This window comes from Trichosurus vulpecula, chromosome 4 (assembly GCF_011100635.1).
Source record: "Trichosurus vulpecula isolate mTriVul1 chromosome 4, mTriVul1.pri, whole genome shotgun sequence".
NCBI lineage: Eukaryota > Metazoa > Chordata > Mammalia > Diprotodontia > Phalangeridae > Trichosurus > Trichosurus vulpecula.
Window position 1 is genome coordinate 19,776,019 of NC_050576.1, and position 22,614 is coordinate 19,798,632.

Sequence of the window (22,614 nt, forward strand, 5' to 3'; positions counted from 1 at the left end):
CTCTCCGATTTCCAGCACATAAGCCCAGTCTTCTTTTCAGGAAGGAAGATTGTAAGGGTGGGGTGTGTTACTTCCAGGACACAGGCCCTGGCAGAAGGCAGAGGGCAGAGGTCTGGGACACAAAGGGGAGCTGGCACTCCCTGGAGCTCTCTGGCCTATAAAGCCACCCCAGGCAGCAGCTTCAAGGGGACAGACGCAGCTTGAGTTCTGTCTTTCATGTGAACACTGCTCCTGGTGGCCCCATATAGCTGCTGCTGTCACTGCAGGAAGAGGAAGAAGAAGAGGGTAGAGGAGCTTGGCTTGTCTGGCCTTGGTGCCGGAGCTGGAGAACCATGCAACTCACTCTGAGAACCATGCTCCTTTTTCTTTGGGAAAAAGCCCCACTGCAGACCCTCCTTCTCCTCTCTGTCTTCCTCCTGATCCTGGCACAGTATCTACAGAGGAGGAGGCAGCATCTCAACTACCCCCCTGGCCCTTCTGGGCTGTCTAGAGTGGGCTACTTTAAGATGGACTTTAAAAACAACCACACTGTATTACAAAAGGTAAGGAGTGAGATGGGAGGTCAAGAATCTACTAGCTGAGAGGGGGAATGAGAATTGGGGCTCTGGGGAATATGCTACATTGGGCAGCCATAAGCCTGGGTGTCTGTCACTGGCCCTACCTGGGAAGCAGCTTCTGGCAATGGAAAGAACGTCCAGTTTGGGCCTTAGAGTGCCTGAGTTCACATCTTGCTTCTGACCTGTAAGACTTGGAGAAAATAATATGCTCATCAATCGTGGAGTGTGTCATTGTTAACATTGAATGTGGTCAGGATTGGATGGGTGCTGAGGGCCCTTCTGACTCAACTTCTGTGATTCTGATGTATTGAGATAATGATGGTAAAGTGCTTCATGCAGTGATTGGAAGACATTAAGCATTATATAAATGTGAGCTATTTGTTACTATTCTCATTATCATTATGATTATTATTATATCTGGAAATTGATAGGTGAGCACCTTGAGAGACTGTCTTTGGCTTTTTTGAATCCCCAGTGCATAGCACAGTACCTCACACATAAAAAGCACTTAACAAATGTTCATTAATATAATGACTGGCAAAAATGGTGCAGGCAGCCTCTGAGGCCCCTCAAACTCTAGAGTCAGAGGTATTTAACTGGGGCCACTGAATTTTAGTTAAAAACATCTTTTGATCACTGCATTTAATATACTTGGTTTCCTTTATAATCCTATGCATTGTATTTTATGCATTTAAAAGCTTTCTTCTGAAAGTAACCCATAGGATTCACCAGAGCAATAAAGGGACTATGAAGACAACAAGAAGAGTGAGAACACACACACACACTTAGATGCCCCTAAGATTAACCTATGGCCCCTCACTCTGATCTTTAGACTTTAGACAAGCCATGTCAGGTCTCTGATATTCACTGGCCTTATCAGTCACTTCTGGCTGTTACTATTATCCTGCCAACATCCCAGTAGTGTTCCTTCAAATTAAGGGCACAAAACACTAACATCACTGACAATGATTATTTTTTTTTGCTTGACATGTTACACTGCTGGCTCAAATTAGGGACTATTTAATCAATCCCTATATGAGGACTGTTTCACCATTTGGGGTTTTTTTGGTTGTTTGTTTTTGCGTCCTAGACCCCTCTGACAGTCATTCTGCTGAAACCAATGGAAATATCCACAGAATCATGATCTTAAATGCTTAAAATTGATTATGACGGACAATAATTATAATGAAATTCAGTTATCAAAATTTAAAGAAAAGCAAAATGAATTGTCAAGACCCAGATCTTTTTCAGAGCAAGTATCTGTGAAATTGTTTGTTTTGTCTTAGTGTGAGACTTTACATTTAAACTTTTTCAATTTCACCTTATTACATTCAGTCCAACCACCACCAATTAAAAGTTTTTTGGTTGACTCCATCACCCAGCTACCCCTCCCAACTTAGTGTTGACTACAAATCAGATAAGCATCCTATCTGTGTCTTTCTTTGAGGCATTGATAAAATGCTAGCCCAGAGCCAAGCACAGATCCAGAAGCAACCCACTGGAGACTGCTTACCTGGGACATAAAAAGTTTAAGTGCCTTACCAATATTCATACAGCTGGGTTAGGGGTGGGACTTGAACCCAGGTATTTATGATGGTGATGCTGGGTCTCTATGCACTATCCCATGCTGCCTTGCAGGTGAGATTGAAATAGCCCTTGTAAGTTTGAAGAGAACTTGGAATGCATTATTCCATTTGAATTTCAACATATCCCTTTGAGATAGCTACTACATATACAGAAAATAAATCTTGGAAAAAGTTCAGTGACTGGTTCCACGTAAGGGTCAAAGGCAAGATCTGAAACTAGACCTTACTAGATTTCAAATCATAAGCCCTTATCACATGCCACCTCTCACCTCACTTTTTTTTCCTTTTGAAGTCTAAATATTCTTGGCTCCTAAAACTAGTCATCATAAATTATTAACTTGAGGTCCTTCCCTTTCTGAGGTCCTTGAAACAGGCCAGCATTCTCGGTCCCTACCAAGCGGACATGGCTTCAGACAAGACTGTGGTGACAGATTGTGAGTGTGTCTGTGACCTGAGGACAAGTCTTGCTAAGTTCAGAGAAGCTCATGGCCATGTTGGCAGCAGCACTGATTGATTTCTCCTCTAATCCCTCTCAAAGACCATCTTCTAAGTTTTGAAAGGGCTTTGATGGGTATCATGGGGGAAAGACCCAATCAGTCAATTAATAAGCATTTCATAAGTACCTGCTATGTGCCCAGTACTATGCCAGGTGCTGGAGATTAAGAAAACAAAATTTAAACTGGCCCTGCCCCCTGGGAGTTTACATTCTGTCCACTCCAATGAACTTGCTAGAGGTTCAAGTGTTGAGCTCTAAGTCTTTCCCCCTTATTAACTTTTGAGTTCTTCTTTGTCATATATTCCTAGCCTAACAAGCTGCCTTGAATGTAGCAGCCACTTCAGGGCCTGGAATATAGTACCTCTTCCCTTGAAGCTTTGGAATTCCCAGTTTCTATCAAAGCTTAGCTTCAGGGAGCCATCTCTTTTAAGAAGCCTTCCATATCCCTCCCAGGTGCTGGTGACCCCTCGAATCATTTAGAATTTCCTTTGCTTGTATTCTGTATTTACTTATATTAGCACAGATCATTTCCTTCCAATGTCAATTCCTCAAGAGAAGGAACTGTTTGGAGTTTGTGATTGTCTGCTCATCTCCTACAACAGGGATTGGGATATAGTTGAGTGATTCAGTGTTTGTTGGGGGTGAGCTGAACTGAATTTGGTAGAATTGGATCAGACTAAATTGAGTGAACTCCATTAGAGTTGATGTTTCACATTCCTAGAATATCATCTGATGACAGTAGAGACAAAAAAAATAGCTTCAGAGCCAATGGGAATTTGCAACTCAAACTAATTCTTTTTCAGTTTTTCAGGGAATATGGAAATATTTTCTGCACATATGCTGGCAATCGCACGTTTGTGATGGTATCCGGGTTGCCACTGATCAAGGAGGTCCTGGTCAACCAAGACCAGGTGTTTATTGATCGTCCAGAACTTCCCATCATCTCCCATGTCTTTAAAACATTTGGTGAGTTCTTTAAATTATGATAAATATTTTTCATCTCCAGGATTATTTGAAAGATATCTCGGACTCCTGTATTTCATCACTCCTGAAGAATTTCAACCCATTATAGAGGTCTTGTGACTCTAAGAATTATGATAGAAAAATATTGCTCTTCCTGTATACAACCTTCTCTTGGTTCTGCTCATTTCTTTCTTCATTATTTCATGGATATCTTTCCATGTTTTTCTAATATCATTGAGCTCATCATTTCTTACAGCGCAGTAGTATTCCATCACAACCATATACCACAACTTTTTCAGCCAATTAACTCAATTCACTGTAATTTCCAGTTCTTTGCCACCACAATAAGAGTTTCTATAAACATTTTAGAACATATAGGTTCTTTTCTTTTTTCCCTAATCATCTTTGGAAACAGACCTAGTAGTGGTATTGCTGGATCAAAGTGCATGGGTAGTTTAGCAACTCTTTGAGTATAATTCCAGATTGCTCCCCTAAATTGTTGGATCAGTTCATGATTTCACTAATGATTAGTGTCCCAATTTTTGCACATGCCCCCCAAAACTGGTTGGAATCTGTTTAAATCATTTTAGCCAATCTAGTAGGTGTAAAATGATATCTCAAGGTTGTTTTAATCTTAATTTCTCAATCAATGATTGAGAGCATTTTTTCCAATGTGTATAACTTGTTTTGATTTTTTCACTGGAAAATTGCCTGTTCACATGCTTTGACCCATTTGTCAATTGGGGAATAACTCATTCTCTTAGGTTTTACAAAGATCTTTCTATATTTTAGATATGAGACCTTTACCTGAAAAAATGTCCATATTTTGTTCCCCATTATTATGCTTTCCTTTTGGTCCTGGCTATGTTGCATTTCCTTCTATTAAACTTTATTTTTAATTTAGTATAATCAAAATTATTCCTTTTATCTAATTTCCTCTTTATGTCTTTTATATTCATGAATTGTTCACCTATCTGTAAGTCTGATAAATAATATCTTCCATGTTCTTCCTTTTTCTACCCTCCTTAACCCCCCCTACAGGTATATATAGATATAAAATTAGGCTATACATATTTCTATTTATCATTTCTTTCTCTGGATGCGGATAGTGTCCTTCTTCTTATGGCCTTTATAGTTAATTTAGATATTTATAATATACAAAATAACTTATTCACTCAAAGTCATTCTTAAAACAATATTGACATCAGGGAGTTGATGCTATGACATACAAGTGAATTGAATTTAAGTGAGACAGTGCAGTGCAAAGTCAACTTTCTGCTCCAGAGCCATCTGGGTCCAGTGGCTAGATATACCTCGGTATGACTGACGATGTCCATGGATGCAGTAGGAGACACTGGCCTTTTTATGCTAAGATTTTAATGGTCTCACTTTGACCGAGGCAATCCCATTCAGTAATTAAAGCTAGGTAAGAAATGAGGCAGGAATGACATCTTTACCTAGTCAAATAAATAGAAAAAAATCAGTCTGGGAGGGAAGAACCTCAGAGTTTCTAGCCAAAACAGAAACTATTTCTATTTATATTCACTCTGAGCCAATCAGGGCCCAAACAATGACCAAGTGGAACCTGGCCTGGGCTAGAGTTATTTTAAATAGGGTAGTTTTTACTATCTCTTTTTGAAGAATTTTGTGACATATAGGAGGGCTGAAAATTAATGAGAATTTACTTTAAATCATACTACTTCACTAAAATTATTGTTTCAGCTAATTTTTGAGTTGATGCTGAGATTTTCCATATATATCATCATATCATCTGCAAAAAGAGATACTTTTATTACCTCATTCCCTATTCTGATTCCTTCGATTTGTTTTTCTACTCTTACTGCTATTGCTAGGATTTCCAATAGAATACTGAATAATATTGTTGACAGTGAGTGTCCTTTCACACCTGATCTTATTGGGAAGTCTTCTAGTTTATCCCCATTACAAACAATGCTTGCCGATGGTTTTAGATAAATGCTTTGAATCAACCTCAGAAAAGGTGCATTTCTACCTATACATTCAATTATTTTTAATAAAAATGACTATTGTATTTTATCAAGAACATTGTCTTCATGTATTGATAAAATTATGTGATTTTTTTGTTTTATTATTGAAATAATCAATTATGTAAATAGTTTTCCTTAAATTAAACTATCTCATCTCTGCATTCTTGTTATAAATCCCACTTCATCATAGTATGTACTCTTTGTTATATACTGATTGAATCTCTAGAATTCTATTGAGGAATTTTGCAACAATATTCATTAATGAAATTGCTCTACAATTTCCTTTTTCTGCTTTTACTCTTACTGGTTTATACATCAATATCATATTTGTTTCATAAAAGGAGTTTGGTAGAATCCCTTCTTTATCTATCATTCCAAATAATTTACAAAGATGAAGAAGTTAGCATAGATTAGAGATACATTTTCTATTATGGAGAGGAGAGGAGGAGAATTGATGCTGCTATGACTTAAGGAATGAAGGCATGGAACTGAAACCCATAGGAGAACATCTTCTTCTAGAAGAAGGAGGCTTAGACATCTGCCCTAAGTTTGGCTTGGTAGTGGAGGAGAGAAGACAAAGGCTTGGAAAAGTTACTGCGAAGATATTGATAGGCATTCATTAAGGCCACAGTAGAAGGATTGGCCAAGCATAGTAAGGGGCCAATTGGACTTAGATTATATCAGACTAGATCCTTCCAGTTTGGACATTCTGAGGGTCTGTGATTCTTTACTACATCATTGATGGCCCTCCAGCCAATTTTTCCGTCTTTATCTATGTCATATTATGGCCATTTCCCCAACATTTTAGCCAAACTAGCTTAAGCACTGTTTCCTAAATGCCACACCCCCAGCCCAGTCATAGAATGAGAAATTGAGAACTCAGGGAAACTTAGAGGCCACCCAATATAACCCCCACCCTTATTTTACACATGAGGTTACCAAAGCTGAAGGTCCTTCTTCTCTTCCCCCTCCCCATTCTTGGGTAGAGAGAAATGAGGTTGAATGTTAAAAAGTGCATTGTCAGCAAGGTGGAGAAGCCTTACTAGTTCCCGATGACAAAGAGCAAAGGGAGGATACGAGCCTTCTTGTGGCATATCCAGCACCCATGGTCTGAGGGCATCACGGCCCTGCCTGGACCATGACACTGATGAAGTCAACAAGGGCCACATGAGATGAATTAGGGCACTCAAAGTCGATCTGACCATCCAGATCAGGACTTGGGCTCCTCCCCATCCATTGCTGTCTTCTCTAAAGCAGAAACCCATCCAGCAGCCAGTCATCACTGACTGAGGAAAGCAGAAGCTCATGTACCCTAAGGTGCATGGCCTACTTATAGCCTTATAGACTTAGACACTACTTATAGACCCTGCAGACCTCTGAGCCTTGACATCTCTCTTTGTCCTTAGGACTTCCAGGTACTTCCACATGCCCTACTGTCAAACTTTAAGTCTTATTTCCCCAATTTGTGTGTGAGTTCCTTGGAAGCAGAAACTGTCTAGCCCTTACTATATATATACCCAGTACAGTGTTTGGCACATAGTAACTGTTTTTCAAGTTCTTGGTCAATTGAATTCCTCGGCTGGTAGAAGAGTAAACACAACAGTAAAATTACAGGTCTTCTGAAATAGTGATATAAATTATTATCATTATTATTTAGGTTTAGTAATGTCTAATGGCCAAGATTGGAAACAGCAAAGAAGATTTGCCCTAATGACACTAAGGAACTTCGGTTTGGGAAAGAAGACCCTGGAAGACCGGATCCGGGAGGAGACCAGGTATCTCACTGAGGCTATTGAGGAAGAAAAAGGTGAGCACTGGTCAGGCAGGGATATTTTCAATTGCTTGTGATTGTCCTTTCGTTCAAATGATCTTAAGAATCTATAAGTGTGGGTGAGAGGAGCAGGGAAAGGGATGTCATCCCTGGCCCAGAGACAGGCAAAATACCGCCCCCCTCCAATCTGTGGGAAGCAGTTAAAGACACAATATCATCCTCTACTTATAAATGAGTCAATAAACCAAGAAGGGAACCCTTGCTGGTTCATTCTCTTGAATGCCATTATCATTATTTTCTGCCATCAACACACACACCCTACATATGTCAGTTCTTCAAATGCCTTGGCTGGTCACTCCAGGAACTCCCACACACATACATGTATACATACCCCTGCCTCTTTTCTCTCCTGCTGCCCTTCACTAACTCTTTCTCCTTCCTAATCATCTTCCTGCCTTTCTAGTTCCTGAATCACCTAGTTCCTTTTCCCTGTGTCTTCCCTCTCATTCTTCTCTTTCTTCTTCTCTCTTTTGAATTGTTCTCCACTTTATACTCCTTAGCACACACACTCACACTCACATGTATACATATTGCTATCTTCATTTTATAAAATTTTATTATTTTTTTCAATTAATCATTTATTTTCATTCCTTCTTTTTCCTCCTCTCACTGGAAAAACTAAAACCCCAGTAACAAATATACATAGTCAAGCCAAATTAATTCTTACATTGACCATGCCAAGAAACGTATATCTCATTGTGTAACCTAAGTCCATTCCCTGTCTGTCAGGAGGTAGGTATGAGGTGTCATCGTTGATCCTCAAGAATTTTGGTTAGTATTTCATTGATCCAAAGATCTTAAGACTTTCCAAGTTGTCTTTGTTTCCACAATTCTGTTATTAGAGACAATCATTCTTCTACTCTTACTCCACTTGGTATGCTTCTACTTTTTCCTTCTCTTTCTTTTCCCATCCTCCACCATTTCCCTTTTGCCTCTTCTGTTGCTTTGTCTTAATATCATAGATTTAGGGTGAGAATGAACTTGGAGCCCATCAATCCAACCTTCCCTCCCATTCTGCATGTGAGAAAATTTAGTAGTGGAGCAGGTAAATGACTTGGCTAAGATTACTAAGTCAGTCAGCATATATATATATATATATATATATATATATATATATATATATATATATATATATATATATATTGAAGATTCTAGTCTAGGCAGGGGAGACAACACACAAACATCTATATACAAACACAATCTAAACAGGAGAAACTGGAAATAATCGATAGTGGGAAGGCACTAGAACTATGGTTACCTAGCTAGTAAATGTCTGAGGTGGTCTGGTTCTTCCTGCCTCCAGGTTCAATACTTTACATACTTACCTTATACTTCCTCCTTTCCTTATTCACCTTCTCATAACTTTATTTTTCATCCAAATATCTCCAGTCATTATTTCAGCTCTAATGCTGACATGTATGCAAGTAGCCCATAGCTGTATGTAGTCATGGGTATTGGTATATGCATACATACATCTTTATGCATGTGTGTTCCCAGGCCCATTACATAGATGAGTACATCTCTGTGAATCTATCCACATGATATATCACATGTAAAATGATAGACAGAGATGGAAGGGCCCTCAGAGGTCACTAGTCCAGCCTATTCATTTTATTTATGAATACATGGAGGCAAAACCAGATAAAAAATTGCCCAAAGTCACTAGTAACCTGTGTTGGAGCCAAATATTTCCATTAAATTCCAAGTCTTGACTAAACATTAAAAAGTAAATGTGTTCTTTTCTTTTTCTCACATCTATCTAAGCTGGTCGTGGAAAATAATAAGAAAGCAGATGTGTGCTGGCAGGTATATGGTGAAGAGAAGATGAGGAAAGAAATTGTTTAGGAGAAAATGATTGAAAACCCTGCTGGGTTCCTTTAAAGAACATGAGTGAAATGAAGAGGAGCCTATTACTTTTCTCTTCCTGTCAACAGGACAGCCCTTTGACCCCCACTTTCAGATCAACAATGCTGTTTCTAACATCATCTGCTCCATTACTTTTGGACATCGCTTTGACTATCATGATTCTCAGTTTCGGGAGATGCTGAAGACTTTGGATGATATCATGCTGCTTCAAGCCAGATGGGAGTGTCAGGTAACAGACCATCTCTTCCTGGCAGGGTAGGCTCAGCCTCTATTTGACTCTGTACTTCCTCCATGGGAAAAGAAACATGAAAAGAAGCATGATTGTGAGAGATTGGCAGGAGCTGAGTCAGCTTGTGAGTGAGTTCCTCTCAGCAGTGAAAGGGACTCAAATGGGGAGAAGAAAAACACAAGATTTTTATAAAAAATGACATGGAAGAACATGCTTGGGGGCCCCAATACATTTCCAGAATGCTGTAATCTCCAAATAATAGGAAACAAATTTCTATACAGTTTGAAAGTTTTTTCTACGATCATTATGAAAATTATCAATTTACAAACATTTAATAAGCACCTACTGTGTGCCAAGTACTCTGCTAGGAGATAAGGATACAATGACAAAAATGACAGTCCCTGACCTCAAGGGGTTTATGTTTTATGGGAGGAGAAAACATGCCCTCAAGTAAGTGTATATGCAAATAGGTAAATACATTGAGAAAACTTTTGATATTGGCTGCATTAGAAGCCAGAAGGACCAGAAAGCCTTCATGGAGAAGCTGTCTCATGAATAGAGTTTGAGGGAAAGAAGGAATTTTATACTACAGACAGACAGCTAGAAAAACAGAATGAGAAGGGACACAATGAGAGAGACCTGGATTCAAGTGTTTACATTTAAGGTTTGTAAATAGCTTTACATTTATTAGCTCCCACCTCAGTGCCTTTGAGCTGCCTGTCCCTTAAGCCAGGAACGCTCTCCCTCCTCACCTGACTTTTGAAAAGCAGCTCACATTTCACCTTCTATTGAAGGATCTTTCTCAGTCCCTCCAGCTGCTAGCACCTTCCCCTCTGAGAGTACCTTTCAGACACTGTGCTTATATCTTGCATGTACTAGCATCTCTCCCATTACAACGTGAGATACTTAAGGACAGGGACTGGCATTTTTTCCTCCTTTCTTTGTATAGCTAGCACTTATCACAGTCCATGGCACACAGAAAATACTTTTTTTTTTTTGAGAGGAAGGCATTTTATTACGCTTCCTGGGAGAGTGGGTGCAGTGCTCATGAGAACACTCATAGTGATACAGCTGCAGGAGCAGGGGTAACCATTCCCTCTACTCCTGCTAGAGTCATGGTTAGTTTACAATCTTTGTTTTTTACATAGTTTTCCTAGGTTATACAGTTTATATACATAGGATAATAAGGATACAGAAGCAAAAGCGAAGTTAATTAGATTTTCCTTGTCCTAGTTTAGGATTAAACTATGTTCTTTTACTTCCCCTACTTTCCCTCTTTAACATATGCAAATTATGCAAATCAGTAGGCCTGGATTCTTGACCAAGACCAGACCCTAGATAAGCTTGAACTGGTTCAAGTGGGTTTGGCCTCTCTAATTCCCTAGACTGCCTTCTCAAAAAGTATGCACATGCGTACAACCTCTGACCTCTCACCTGACTGACCTTGAGGCCTCCTCTCTGCTAAAGCTGGGGTGGGGAAGGGCAGGGAAGCACACCTTTGGTTCTGTGGAAACAAAAATCCTCCCCCCATATCTTACAATTTCCCCTTCTTCTTTTATTCAAATTTTTGTTTCCACATTTTTAATATTCCCTTACTCTCTTTCTCATCTGAATTTTTCTGCTTAATCATCACCCCCTTAAATATGGGAAGGATTGATCGACGCATTGACAAACCAAAGGGGGAAGTCCCCTTTGTAAATACAGATACAGAGACCCAAAGGAAAACAATAATGCAACTGTCCCTTCAAGATTCAAAAGTCTCTTCCCGTAAGCTGTCTGGCAGGGAACATTAGTGAAGACTTCTGGTCCTTGGTATTTGTTCCAGCCATCTCCAGCATCTTCTTCTTGCCTTCTTGTAGGAACCAGCTTTCTTTCCATTCTCCTACAAAAGTTACCTTGGCACAATTTTCTAATCCTTATACCCTGATCATTTTTACAAATTCAAAATTGGAACTTTGGCCAATTGCCATGTTTAAGAAATTATACGTCAGAACCCAGTTCCTCATACTTTACATTAACTCTTTACATACTTTACTTAACATAGTTTACATTAACATTTCCTCACCAGGAGGATGATGTTTCACTAAGGAATTAACAGCAGACTCCAGCACATACATTAGATAACCAGTTCTTAACACAGTACATATAACATCATAAAGTTTTAGTCATGCCATGTTTCTTTGATGGCATTTACAAAATAAACCACAAGCCATTCTTCTTTTAACATTATTAACTGTAACAAAGCTTTAGACAAGCATGATATTAACTAAATAACAAAATATTCTCACAAGCCCTTGAACTAATTGTCTCCATACCATTTCCAAGAAAACACCTAATTTAACACTAGTCCCAGTCCTAGAGTAATCTAAGATGTTCCATAATCAATTATTTTAATAGATTTACAAAACCTTCTGAGTATAGAAATTTGCCACCAAGAGAGTAGGGACTTAGAGTAAGGGGACCATATTTTCCCCAGCTTCCTGTCAACTCCAGGCAGAGGCTGTGTCAAACTGCAAGCTGCATTTAGCCAGGCTTAGTCCATCAGGGTTCAATTGAGGCATCAGGTCAAGACAGTCCCACCTCAGCACATGCTGAACAGTTGCCCCCTCAACTTTGCCAAGAAATCATACCTGCGGCTCATGCCTGCCCTCCCACAGGGCTGCTGGCATCTTGGGTCAGCCTTCCTTCATACTCACACCTGGAGTTAGACTCAGAGAAACAGTCAGTTAACAGTCCCATTAAGTCTTTGAACGGCAAGTTCCAATTATCAGTGACTATTGCCTAAGGAACATCCTTAAAGCTAGCTCTAAATAGCTTGCATGCATTTCCTCCCTTGTTCATAAAATATTCCCATTAAGATCATAAGTTACTGCTCTAAAACATTTGCATCAGTTTCTCCTCTATTTTTCTATTGTTCTCTAATTATGCCTGATCTGAGAGAATTCAACCATATAACTTTATCTTTATGTTTTAGATGATGGAATGAATTCCAATCCACATTTAACTTTTTCCATCAATACAAAAATATTCTACACTTTATCTCTCCTAAAGAGACTTACATTGAAATTCCTTTCCCTAAACTGAAGATATCTCTGATTTAGTTCCAGTGATTATACTATTTGTCTTATATCACTTTAAAGCATCTAAGGACCCTCTCCCACATAGATACAATATAACTTTAAATCCCAGTTTTAGTCCATGGGATAATGATTCAACCTTACATTTGTAAGCAATATTATCTCATATAACTTCTTTTCCCTCTTTCCCAAATTATTCCCATTAATACTTTAGAAGCCATAATATCCTTCATTTGCCTATACAAGAGTACCAATGTAACCAGTAATTTGATTAAAAACAGGATTTCACATATTTGCATTCATCCAATTTTCCATTTTTTTCCCCATAAAACCAACTTCTTTCACAATGGTAACAGATTCTGGCAGATACCTTCCCTTTTGTCACTACCAGCTTATTTCTGATTACAGAGATCTGCCATAAAAAAAAAACATCATATCATCTCACCCCAAGAGTGGGTTCTTTTACATCAGATGGCAAGTTTCACTAATGAAAACTACCAAACCACACCCCATCTCAAATCTAACCTTATAAGTTCTGCTGACTTTTAGAAGCCAGGTTTGGAAATTCTGACCCCTACTGTTCTCTCTTTCAATAAAAACTCAAATCCCAGTAACTGCTTCTCCTCCCCCTTCCTTCCCTTCTGCCAGGTGAGCATAGGTAAAACTCTTTCCTCTTATCTAAACTAAGGGCAGGGAGGAGTAAGGAATTCAGACTGCCATTTGGAACCTCCTTACTCAAAAACCTTGAATGAGACATTGAATGGGCCTTCAACCTCCCTCCCAGGGCTTCTATAGATAAGCATTAATTCTAATAATTTTAATAAGGTTCTCACCAAGAAACTCCGAAAACTCACAATAGGTTTGAACTGCAACCAATTAGCTTACAGGTGGAAATTCAGAAGGCCTTCTAAAAATTATACAAAAAGATTTTACAGAACATTTTTCAAAAGTATTTTCCCTTCTTTAAAACAGTTTAAAATTGATCCTGATATAAACAGGGATTGTCACTAAACTTTTATGGAGAACAATTATTTGGACAGCTCTAAAATGAGATGTGTCTCCTTCTTAAAGCAAAATAACCTTTAAACGTTCGGATTAATTCAAATTCCCAAAGTGCCATCACCAATTAATCCACAAACCTCCAGATTAACATACATAAATATATCTTCAGATGATACAGGCTTGAAAATCACACCCCTGTATCTTTCAAAGTATTATAACAACTCAATTCTTTGTTATTACAGAATTTCCAGATATCACAAAATTCTTTAGTAATCACTAGTGGTAACATTTTAATTTCTAAGGCCCAATACTCTTACCATTGTAAAAGAAAACATTACTGTTTATATAAATACTTGATTTATAGCAAAAACAATTTCGACTGAACTTCCAGACAAAACTTGGAAGTTATAATTTCTTAGGTTACAGCAATTGTCCAACTTCTTAACCCAGTGCAACTCGAACAAAATGTAATAATACCCTAAACATTATTATGTATGTAAAATTTGAACTACCCATTTCAGTCTAGGTAAATACATTTCTAAACCAAATATGACAGTTTAGAATTATCAAATTTTCATCACATCCTTTAAAAGCACCCAATTCACATATATCAAATTCAGCTTAAAATCGCAATGGTCTTCTCAAACTTCACAATCTAAGAGAATTCTAGAAATACAGAAACAATAAATTTCAGATGACATCAATTGCACTTCCAGATTACCACATATAGGAATTGTTGATCCTATTACTTCTGGTATATATAAAAAATTGAGTGAAAATCTGTTGACCCTTCCAATAGATAGGGGTCCATCCTTACCCTTAACTCCCATAACCTTTAGGATTTTTCTCCCAATTTTTACCCCAAACTTTAGGTTTACTAGGGGTTCTCAGCTGGGTCTGGACCCCAATAGTCTTCTTCCTCCAAAGTGAGGAGGGGAGCTACCTGTTCTTCCTTTCTTAACTCAGGACACTATCTCTTAAAATGTCCTTTATTACAATAGTAACAGACTGTCCTACTTGTCCATTTACCCACATCTCTCTTATGGCCTGAAGCCTTGTGTCCTTTGAGATTCTCCCTTAAGGATTGTTTATGATCTCCTCTTCCTTCTTGCTTCCTCATAACTTCCCTCAGAGTATTGGCCATGACCCGAGCTTTCTGTTTCTGTCTTCAATCCTCCCGCCTCACATACACTTTCTGAGCCTCTCTCAATAATTCGCCTATTGGTCTCTCACTTCGTCTCTCTAATTTTTGCAATTTCTTATTTATATCTGGCCATGCCCTAGTAACAAAGTTTTACTTTTAGCATCCCTTGGGCCACAGTGATTGAAGGCACAGTCTCTGGCAATCCCCTTCAATCTGGAATACAGTCTCTGGGAGCCCCCTTGAACTGTCCTTGAATCTTCCAACTAGATCTGGCCTTCCCCTAAGGCCACAAGCCTTACATTATCATTAGGCCCAAATCTCTACCTAGCCTTGCTCTTTATTGTCCAGCTACTTCCACCCTTGATACTATTGATATCTATGCCTTCAGATACTTCCCACCCCCAATTCGATTCTCTTGCTTGCTGGAGTCCAACCTCATCTCGTCCTCCTTAGACTCCTCCTCAAGACCCTTCCTAAAGCCTTCCTCTACTAGTCACCCCAGACCACCCCTCAATGCCTCCCACAATCTTTGTGTATATAATCTCCATCTTGCCTCCATGAAGGTGCTCAGATTCAATCTAGCTCAGCCCAGACTAAATCTGGCCTGCCTAACAGGCGTCACAAAGGGTAGGACCTTCCAAGGCAACCCATCATGGTGAACCTGCAACAAACCTGCTCCCCTCCATTGGCCGAGAAGGCCCAAGCCGAATTCCTTCAGCAGGACCCAGAGTGTGAGCACCTTGTGGTCTTGAGCACCCCCAGAAATCAATGGTTCACTAACAACCTTCATTTTGATTTAACCTCTTCAACAGGATCCTGAATATCTCCTAATTCTTTATAGGAACTGAGAAGGAGATTAATTTTTTTTCTGATTTCAAAAGCCTTATATTCTGTGATTTTGGCACAGCTTCCCTCTTCCCTTCTATTACCAATTGTCTAAGATCCTGCATATTCCTATGATGTTCTTTAATATTGTTATCCCAGCTTGGATCTTCATTTGGGAATTTTCTATCTGCAGCTACCAGTCCTTGTCCTGGAGGGGATCTCCTTTTCCATCCCTCCAGGGCTGCCTTTCTAATCATGCCCTTTTCTTCTCCCATAAACAGGAGGTTGAGTATGGACATTAATTCTGCCTAGGTATTAGGAATTTGCCTGGCCAAACTTATTAAAAAAAGAAAACTTTATTTCATTTCATTATTTGCTTTAAGAACCATTCAGTTTTGAATTTGGCACCCCGCTTTCTCCAAGCTTCATCTTATGCATACTGGCAATTAACAAAATGCCTAAGGAGTCTAAGGATTTGTGAGGGGCAAGGGGTGCAGGCACTTCTCTTAAAAAAAATAAAAAAACCTTTTGGATTCTTAAGAAAGATAAGAGGGAGCGTGGGCTTGCAACTCCCCCACTCATTCTTTATACCAAGCTAAAATATTTCTCAGTTTCCTCTTCAGCCTGCTGCCTCTGATAAAGGGAAAAATCCCTTTCAGTTTTCTAAGGGCTCCTCCCTAAGTGGGGCCTGGCAGCCCCTTGAGAGCAAAGGAGCCTACCTTTCTAAGCACTAACTAATCCTAATTGACACACCCAGTCTTCTAAGATGGAGTGGGGTGGGGGGAGGGGGTTGCCAAGAGCACATGGCAGCTAAGAGCAGCACATGGAATGAATTCCAGGTGGTCTCAAGCTGCCATTCTACAACCGCCCACCTAAATTCCTTTTCTATCTCCCTTTCTTTCCCAATCTTTACTGAAACTTCACTCTCCATATTTCCAATTTAAATATTTCTTTACCTAATCTTGACCCAAATTACCTCAAACATTTCAAATAAATAAATTACATACTCACCCAGCTTTCCTTTTTCCCAGCGGCTTTCTTTTTACCTTAAAACGTAAAAATGACCAACAATTTTTTTTTAATTTAAATTTATTTATTTAACATATTTGGTTGTCAGCATTGATTTTCACAAGATTTTGAATTACAAATTTTCTCCCCATTTCTACCCTTCCCCCCACTCCAAGATGGCATATATTCTGGTTGCCCTGTTCCCCAGTCAGCCCTCCCCTCTATCACCCCCCTCCTCTCTAATCCCCTTTTCGCTTCCTTTCTTGTAGGGCAAGATGAATTTCTACACCACATTGCCTGTGTATCTTATTTTTTAGTTGCATGCAAAAATTGTTTTTGTTGTTGTTTTTGAACATCTGTTTTTAAAACTTTGAGTTCCAAATTCTCTTCCCTCCTCCCTTCCCACCCACCCTCTCTAAGAAGTCAAGCAATTCAACCTAGGCCACACATGTATCATTATGTATAACCCTTCCACAATACTCATTTTGTGAAAGAATAACTACATTTTACTCCTTCCCAACCCATGCTGCTTTATTGAATTTTCTCCCTTGACCCTGTCCCCTTTCCAAAGTGTTTGTTTTGATTACCTCCACCCCCATCTGTCCTCCCCTACATCATCGCCCCCCCTTTTATTTTTTTTTTATCTTCCTCCCTCTTCTTTCCTGTGGGGTAAGATACCCAACTGAGTATGTATGGTATTCCCTCCTCAGGCCAAATCTGATGAGAGCAGGGTTCAGTCATTCCACCCTCACCTGCCCTCTCCCCTCCTCCCACAGAACTGCTTCCTCTTGCCACCTTTATGTGACATAATCCCCCCCCATTCTATCTCTCCCTATCTCCCTCTCTCAGTATGTTGCTCTCTCATCCTTTAATTTCATTTTATTTCTTTTAGATATCTTCCCTTCATATTCAACTCACCCTGTATCTGTTCACTCTCTTTTACATATATGTATACACACACACAGACACACACACACACACACACATATATATATATATATACACACATACGTATACACATAGATATATACATACACATTCACTTATATATATACATAAACATATATATATATATATATATATATATATATATGCATATTCCCTTCAGCTACCCTAATACTGAGGTCCCATGAATCATACACATCATCTTTCCATGTAGGAATGTAAACAAAACAGTTCAACTTTAGTAAGTCCCTTGCAATTTCTGTTTCTTGATTACCTTTTCATGCTTCTTTTGATTCTTGTGTTGAAAGTCAAATTTTCTATTCAGTTCTGGTCTTTTCACTGAGAAAGCTTGAAAATGCTCTATTTTATTGAAAGTCCATATTTTGCCTTGGAACATGATACTCAGTTTTGCTGGGTAGGTGATTCTAGGATTTAATCCTAGCTCCATTGACCTCCGGAATATCGCATTCCAAGTCCTTTGATCTCTTAATGTAGAAGCTGCCAGATCTTCGGTTATTCTGATTGGGTTTCCACAATACTCAAAATGTTTCTTTCTGGCTGCTTGCAGTATTTTCTCCTTGATCTGGGAGCTCTGGAATTTGGCGACAATATTCCTGGGATATTTCTTTTTGGAATCTATTTGAGGAGGCGATCGATGGATACTTTCAATTTCTATTTTGCCCTGTGGCTCTAGAATATCAGGGCAGTTCTCCTTGATAATTTCTTGAAAGATGGTATCTAGACTCTTTTTTGGATCATGGCTTTCAGGTAGTCCAATAATTTTTAAATTCTCTCTCCTGGATCTATTTTCCAGGTCAGTGGTTTTTCCAATGAGATATTTCACATTGTCTTCCATTTTTTCATTCCTTTGGTTCTGTTTTATAAGATCCTGATTTCTCATAAAATCACTAGCTTCCACTTGCTCCAATCTAATTTTTAAAGTAGTATTTTCTTCAGTGGTCTTTTGGATCTCCTTTCCCATTTGGCTAATTCTGCCTTTCAAGGCATTCTTCTCCTCATTGACTTTTTGGAGCTCTTTTGCCATTTGAGTTAATATATTTTTTAAGGTGTTGTTTTCTTCAGTATATTTTTCAGTATTTTTGGGTCTCCTTTAGCAAGTCATTGACTTGTTTTTCATGGTTTTCTCGCATCCTTCTCATTTCTCTTCCCAATTTTTCCTCTACTTCTCTAACTTGCTTTTCCAAATCCTTTTTGAGCTCTTCCATGGCCTGGGACCAGTTCATGTTTTTCTTGGAGGCTTTTGTTGTAGGCTCTATGACTTTGTTGTCTTCTTTAGGCTGTATATTTTGGTCTTCTTTGTCACCAAAGAAAGAATCCAAAGTCTGAGACTGAATCTGGGTGTGCTTTCACTGCCTGGCCATATTCCCAATCACCTAACTTGACCCTTGAGTTTTTCAGTGGGGTATGACTGATTGTAGACTAACGAGTTCTATGTTCCACGTTTGGGGTGGAGGTGCCAGCTCTGTCACACCAGCAGTACTCCTTCCCCAAGAACCCCCAGCCCGGTCTGGGCTTAGTTCTTCAACAGGCTGTGCACTCCTGCTCTGATCCCCCACTTAATTCCTCTCACCAGGTGGGCCTGGAGCCAGAAGCAGCAGCAACTGTAGCTGCCCCACCTCCGCTGTCCCCGGGCTAGAAGCCGAACCGCGAACTCCTTCCACTCCCGCAGCTTTTCCCACTAACCTTCTCCACAGTCTTTGCTGTTTGTGTGTTGAGGGGGTCTGGTAACTGCCGCAGCTCACATATTCAAGGTGCTAGGGACCCCGTCCACTCGACTCCAAGTTTGGTTGTTCCATGCTGCCCAGGCTGGGCTTTGCTCCATTCCGTTCCCAGCTCCCAGCTCCCAGCTCCCAACTCCGTGTGGAATAGACCTCACCCAGAGACCATCCAGGCTGTCCTGGGCTGGAGCCCTGCTTCCCTCTGCTGTTCTGTGGGTTCTGCCATTCTAGAATTGGTTCAGAGCCATTTTTTATACGTTTTTGGAGGGACTCGGTAGGGCCTGACTTAGGGTGAGGAAGACGAAGAGATAGGGCAACTTAAGAGGAACTAACACTCATCCTTCCTCCCCCGTCCCTTTTACATCATTTAGCTCTTCAATATTGTTCCTGGGATAATGAAATTCCTGCCAGGACCTCATCAAAGATCCTTTAGAGAATGGAAGAAGCTAGAGTCTTTTGTAAAACATGTAATCAAACAACATAAGGAAGATCTAAACCCAGACGAGACCCGGGACTTCATTGATGCTTACCTGAAGGAGATGTCCAAGGTAATGCAGATAACACAGAAAGTAGGCATTGTGTTTATTCCTCCTGCCAAAAAAAGTGCAGAGTTGGGGGTATAAGTGTGTTAAAATGTTCCAAACTTTACATTTCCCTTGTAATATAAATATCTTCACTCAATGACCACCCTGGGAGTTAAAGAGTAAAAGTAATGGAGCTTGCTAATGGAAAGCTCACTATTTTTATTTAGAACTGGAAGTACAAGATTCATGAAGATCAACCCTCTGATTACACATGGTGGAAATTGAGGCATAGAAAGGTGAATCGATTTGTTCCAATTACACAGCTATTAGGAACATGAGGCTGGATTTGAACCCTGTTCTTTCTGTCTCCAAGTCCAATATCCTTTTCGTTAGAACCTACTCTGACTGAGATTAAGTTTTGGCCTTGGTATTTCATTGCTATGAATTCATCTTTCCGCACCTCACTTTTTTCAGCTATAACATTAAGATATTCTATCATACCCTGGTCATGTCCAGAATTATCATGTGTATATTTACAAGACTATAACTATAAATTAAATTATCAATTTTATATATACAATCAAAATACAACCACCTTTGTGAATATGTGCAATAATCAAACATGTGGACAGCATTGAATTGCCTGTCACTCCTGGGTGCTGCAGTATCAGATTAACAAGTAAATCAGCCACGTTTAACAAAATAAATAAATATACATTAGAACATAGATAACGCAAGTCAATATGTAGCCCCCAGGAGTCCTTACATAAGGGTTAGTGGCTCCATTTCATTTTTAGTTTGACACAACTGGAGTTCCTTTCCAATTTCAAGATTTTGCGCGATTATGTCCTGGATAGTTTAAAAGTGCTGGATCTCTGTTTGGATTCCTCATCCTGAATTCATTAGTCAAGTTTACCTCAGAACAAATGATCTCTCTAACTCTCAATATCTTCATTTGAAAAATGTTTACAATATTATTGGCACTATCTACCACACAGGTTTGTGGGAAAAGTAGTTGACAACTTGTGAAGCATTTCAATACTATTGGTTTTCTTTTTATTAAAAGAATGAATAGATGGGTGGGACTTTCCTTTAGGGGCAAGGCATCCTCAGCCTAGGTCTCGTTCTCCTGTTTATTCTCTAAGGGGCCAGGAAGAAGAGTTGGGCAGCCAAGGCTGCAGAAGCAGCACGGGGAACGGGGTGGGGAGGAAGACAAGGTGCCAGGGTGTGGCACATGCCCAGAGGCCTCTGATAGAACCCCCCAACCCCACTCAGCAGTCAACAGCCACTGCTCCTTCCTGCCCCTTTCCACCAGAATCTCAGCAGAGAATACCCTAGAAGGATCCCTGTATGGTGATAGACTGAGGCTTAGGCCTTGCAGCAGCCATAGCAGCCCCACCACCTGGAATATCTCATTTCTGGAAATGCATCTAGTATCTGTCTAGAAGAGGGCCAGTGGAGAAGGCCCCAAACCCTGGGCCAGAGGCAGGTTCTATCACTTTCTCAACTTGGAGCTCAGAATTGTTGGTATTGGCACTGGATCCTACAAGACAATGGCTGCTGCTCAGCAGAACCTTGAGACTAGAGACTTCTACCATGGCCTTCTTCCCTCTTCCCTCTAACCCTTTCCAGATGCCTGCTGTTACCAGGATGGCTGATAATAAGCATGGCATTGGTATGGGTTCCTATAGGATAAGGGCTGCTGACTAGCTTGAACTGTCCCCTGATGTCCCCATGATGTAATAATAAGTAAATAATGCTGGACTGTGCCTCACCCTCCAGTTTTACTAGGGAAATGGAAGTAACTGGAAGCATCTGCACTGAAACCAGCCTAGCGCGACCTCTTTGGCTGACCTCGAAGGAATCCTGATACTAGAGACTTTGACCAGGGCCTTCTTCCCTGATTACCCCTTTCTGGATGCCTGATCCAAAGCCCAGAACACCTCTATCCCCACTTGCAAGTGAGAACAGACACAGTTCATCATCTTGGATGCTACACCATGATCTATATGAGGCAATGACCAAAAAAAGTGAGAGCAGAGACTTGGACTCACCTGCAGCCTTGCTTGCCCCTGTCAGATTTGTGCCATTCTCGAAGCAGAAAATGTTGGAAAGACATCGACCTTCTGGATCTCTCCCCTTCATGAAGATAGCCCAGAGAAGAGAACTTGGGCAATCCCTTGGCAGCCCTCGCTCTATATCCCTGCCTTGCATTTGATGCCTGCTTCGTGTTGTGTCCTGTTTGCTCTTATGTATGTTCTCCCCCAGGTCCCATCTGGCATTGTACATGCCTGGTCAGAATGGATGGCCCTGACCTGAGAAATTTTGACTCTTCTTAAAAGAACAAAGAGAAGGGATCATTAGGTCCAAAGATGATGGAACTGGCCCAGAGGTGAGATGCAAGGCTCCCCGATACCTCTCCATACACAGCTGCAACCTGGGTCTCTTTATTCACTGGGCCTTTAATGTAAGCTACCTCGGAAGTGGTTTCCAGAGTCTCTCTCCTCTTCTGCTCCTTCCAACATAACTGTGGCCTGGACCCCAGCATCCAAGAAGAAAAAGTGACCCTTGACCTTTAATGACAAGTACAAGAAGCTTTCACAGCACTAATTCCTTATCTCCTGTGAACCCTATATGAAGATGTAGCATGCAAATAAAGCATTCATCCTTCTGGAAAAAAGAATGAATCAATGGGGCAAAATAGCTATTCCTACCTAGAAATATAATAATGCTAAGAAATGACAATAAAACTACTGCCTAAATGTATTTGATGCTTCAAGGCTAGCAAAATGTTTTTCCCCTCGAAGCAATGCCAG

General features: G+C 40.0%; 1 protein-coding gene across 1 annotated transcript in view; it reads left to right on the forward strand.

The window, feature by feature from the left end:
* The first annotated feature begins 213 nt into the window (after positions 1-213).
* The window catches only part of LOC118846144 (cytochrome P450 2J2-like), a 42,248-nt gene continuing 19,847 nt past the window's right edge, over positions 214-22,614 (forward strand). Inside the window, exons 1-5 of the mRNA XM_036754384.1 lie at positions 214-542; positions 3,443-3,605; positions 7,266-7,415; positions 9,374-9,534; positions 19,646-19,822. Of these exons, the coding sequence (XP_036610279.1) occupies positions 333-542; positions 3,443-3,605; positions 7,266-7,415; positions 9,374-9,534; positions 19,646-19,822 (861 nt within the window). The 5' untranslated portion in view covers positions 214-332. The remainder of the gene's footprint in view (positions 543-3,442; positions 3,606-7,265; positions 7,416-9,373; positions 9,535-19,645; positions 19,823-22,614) is intronic.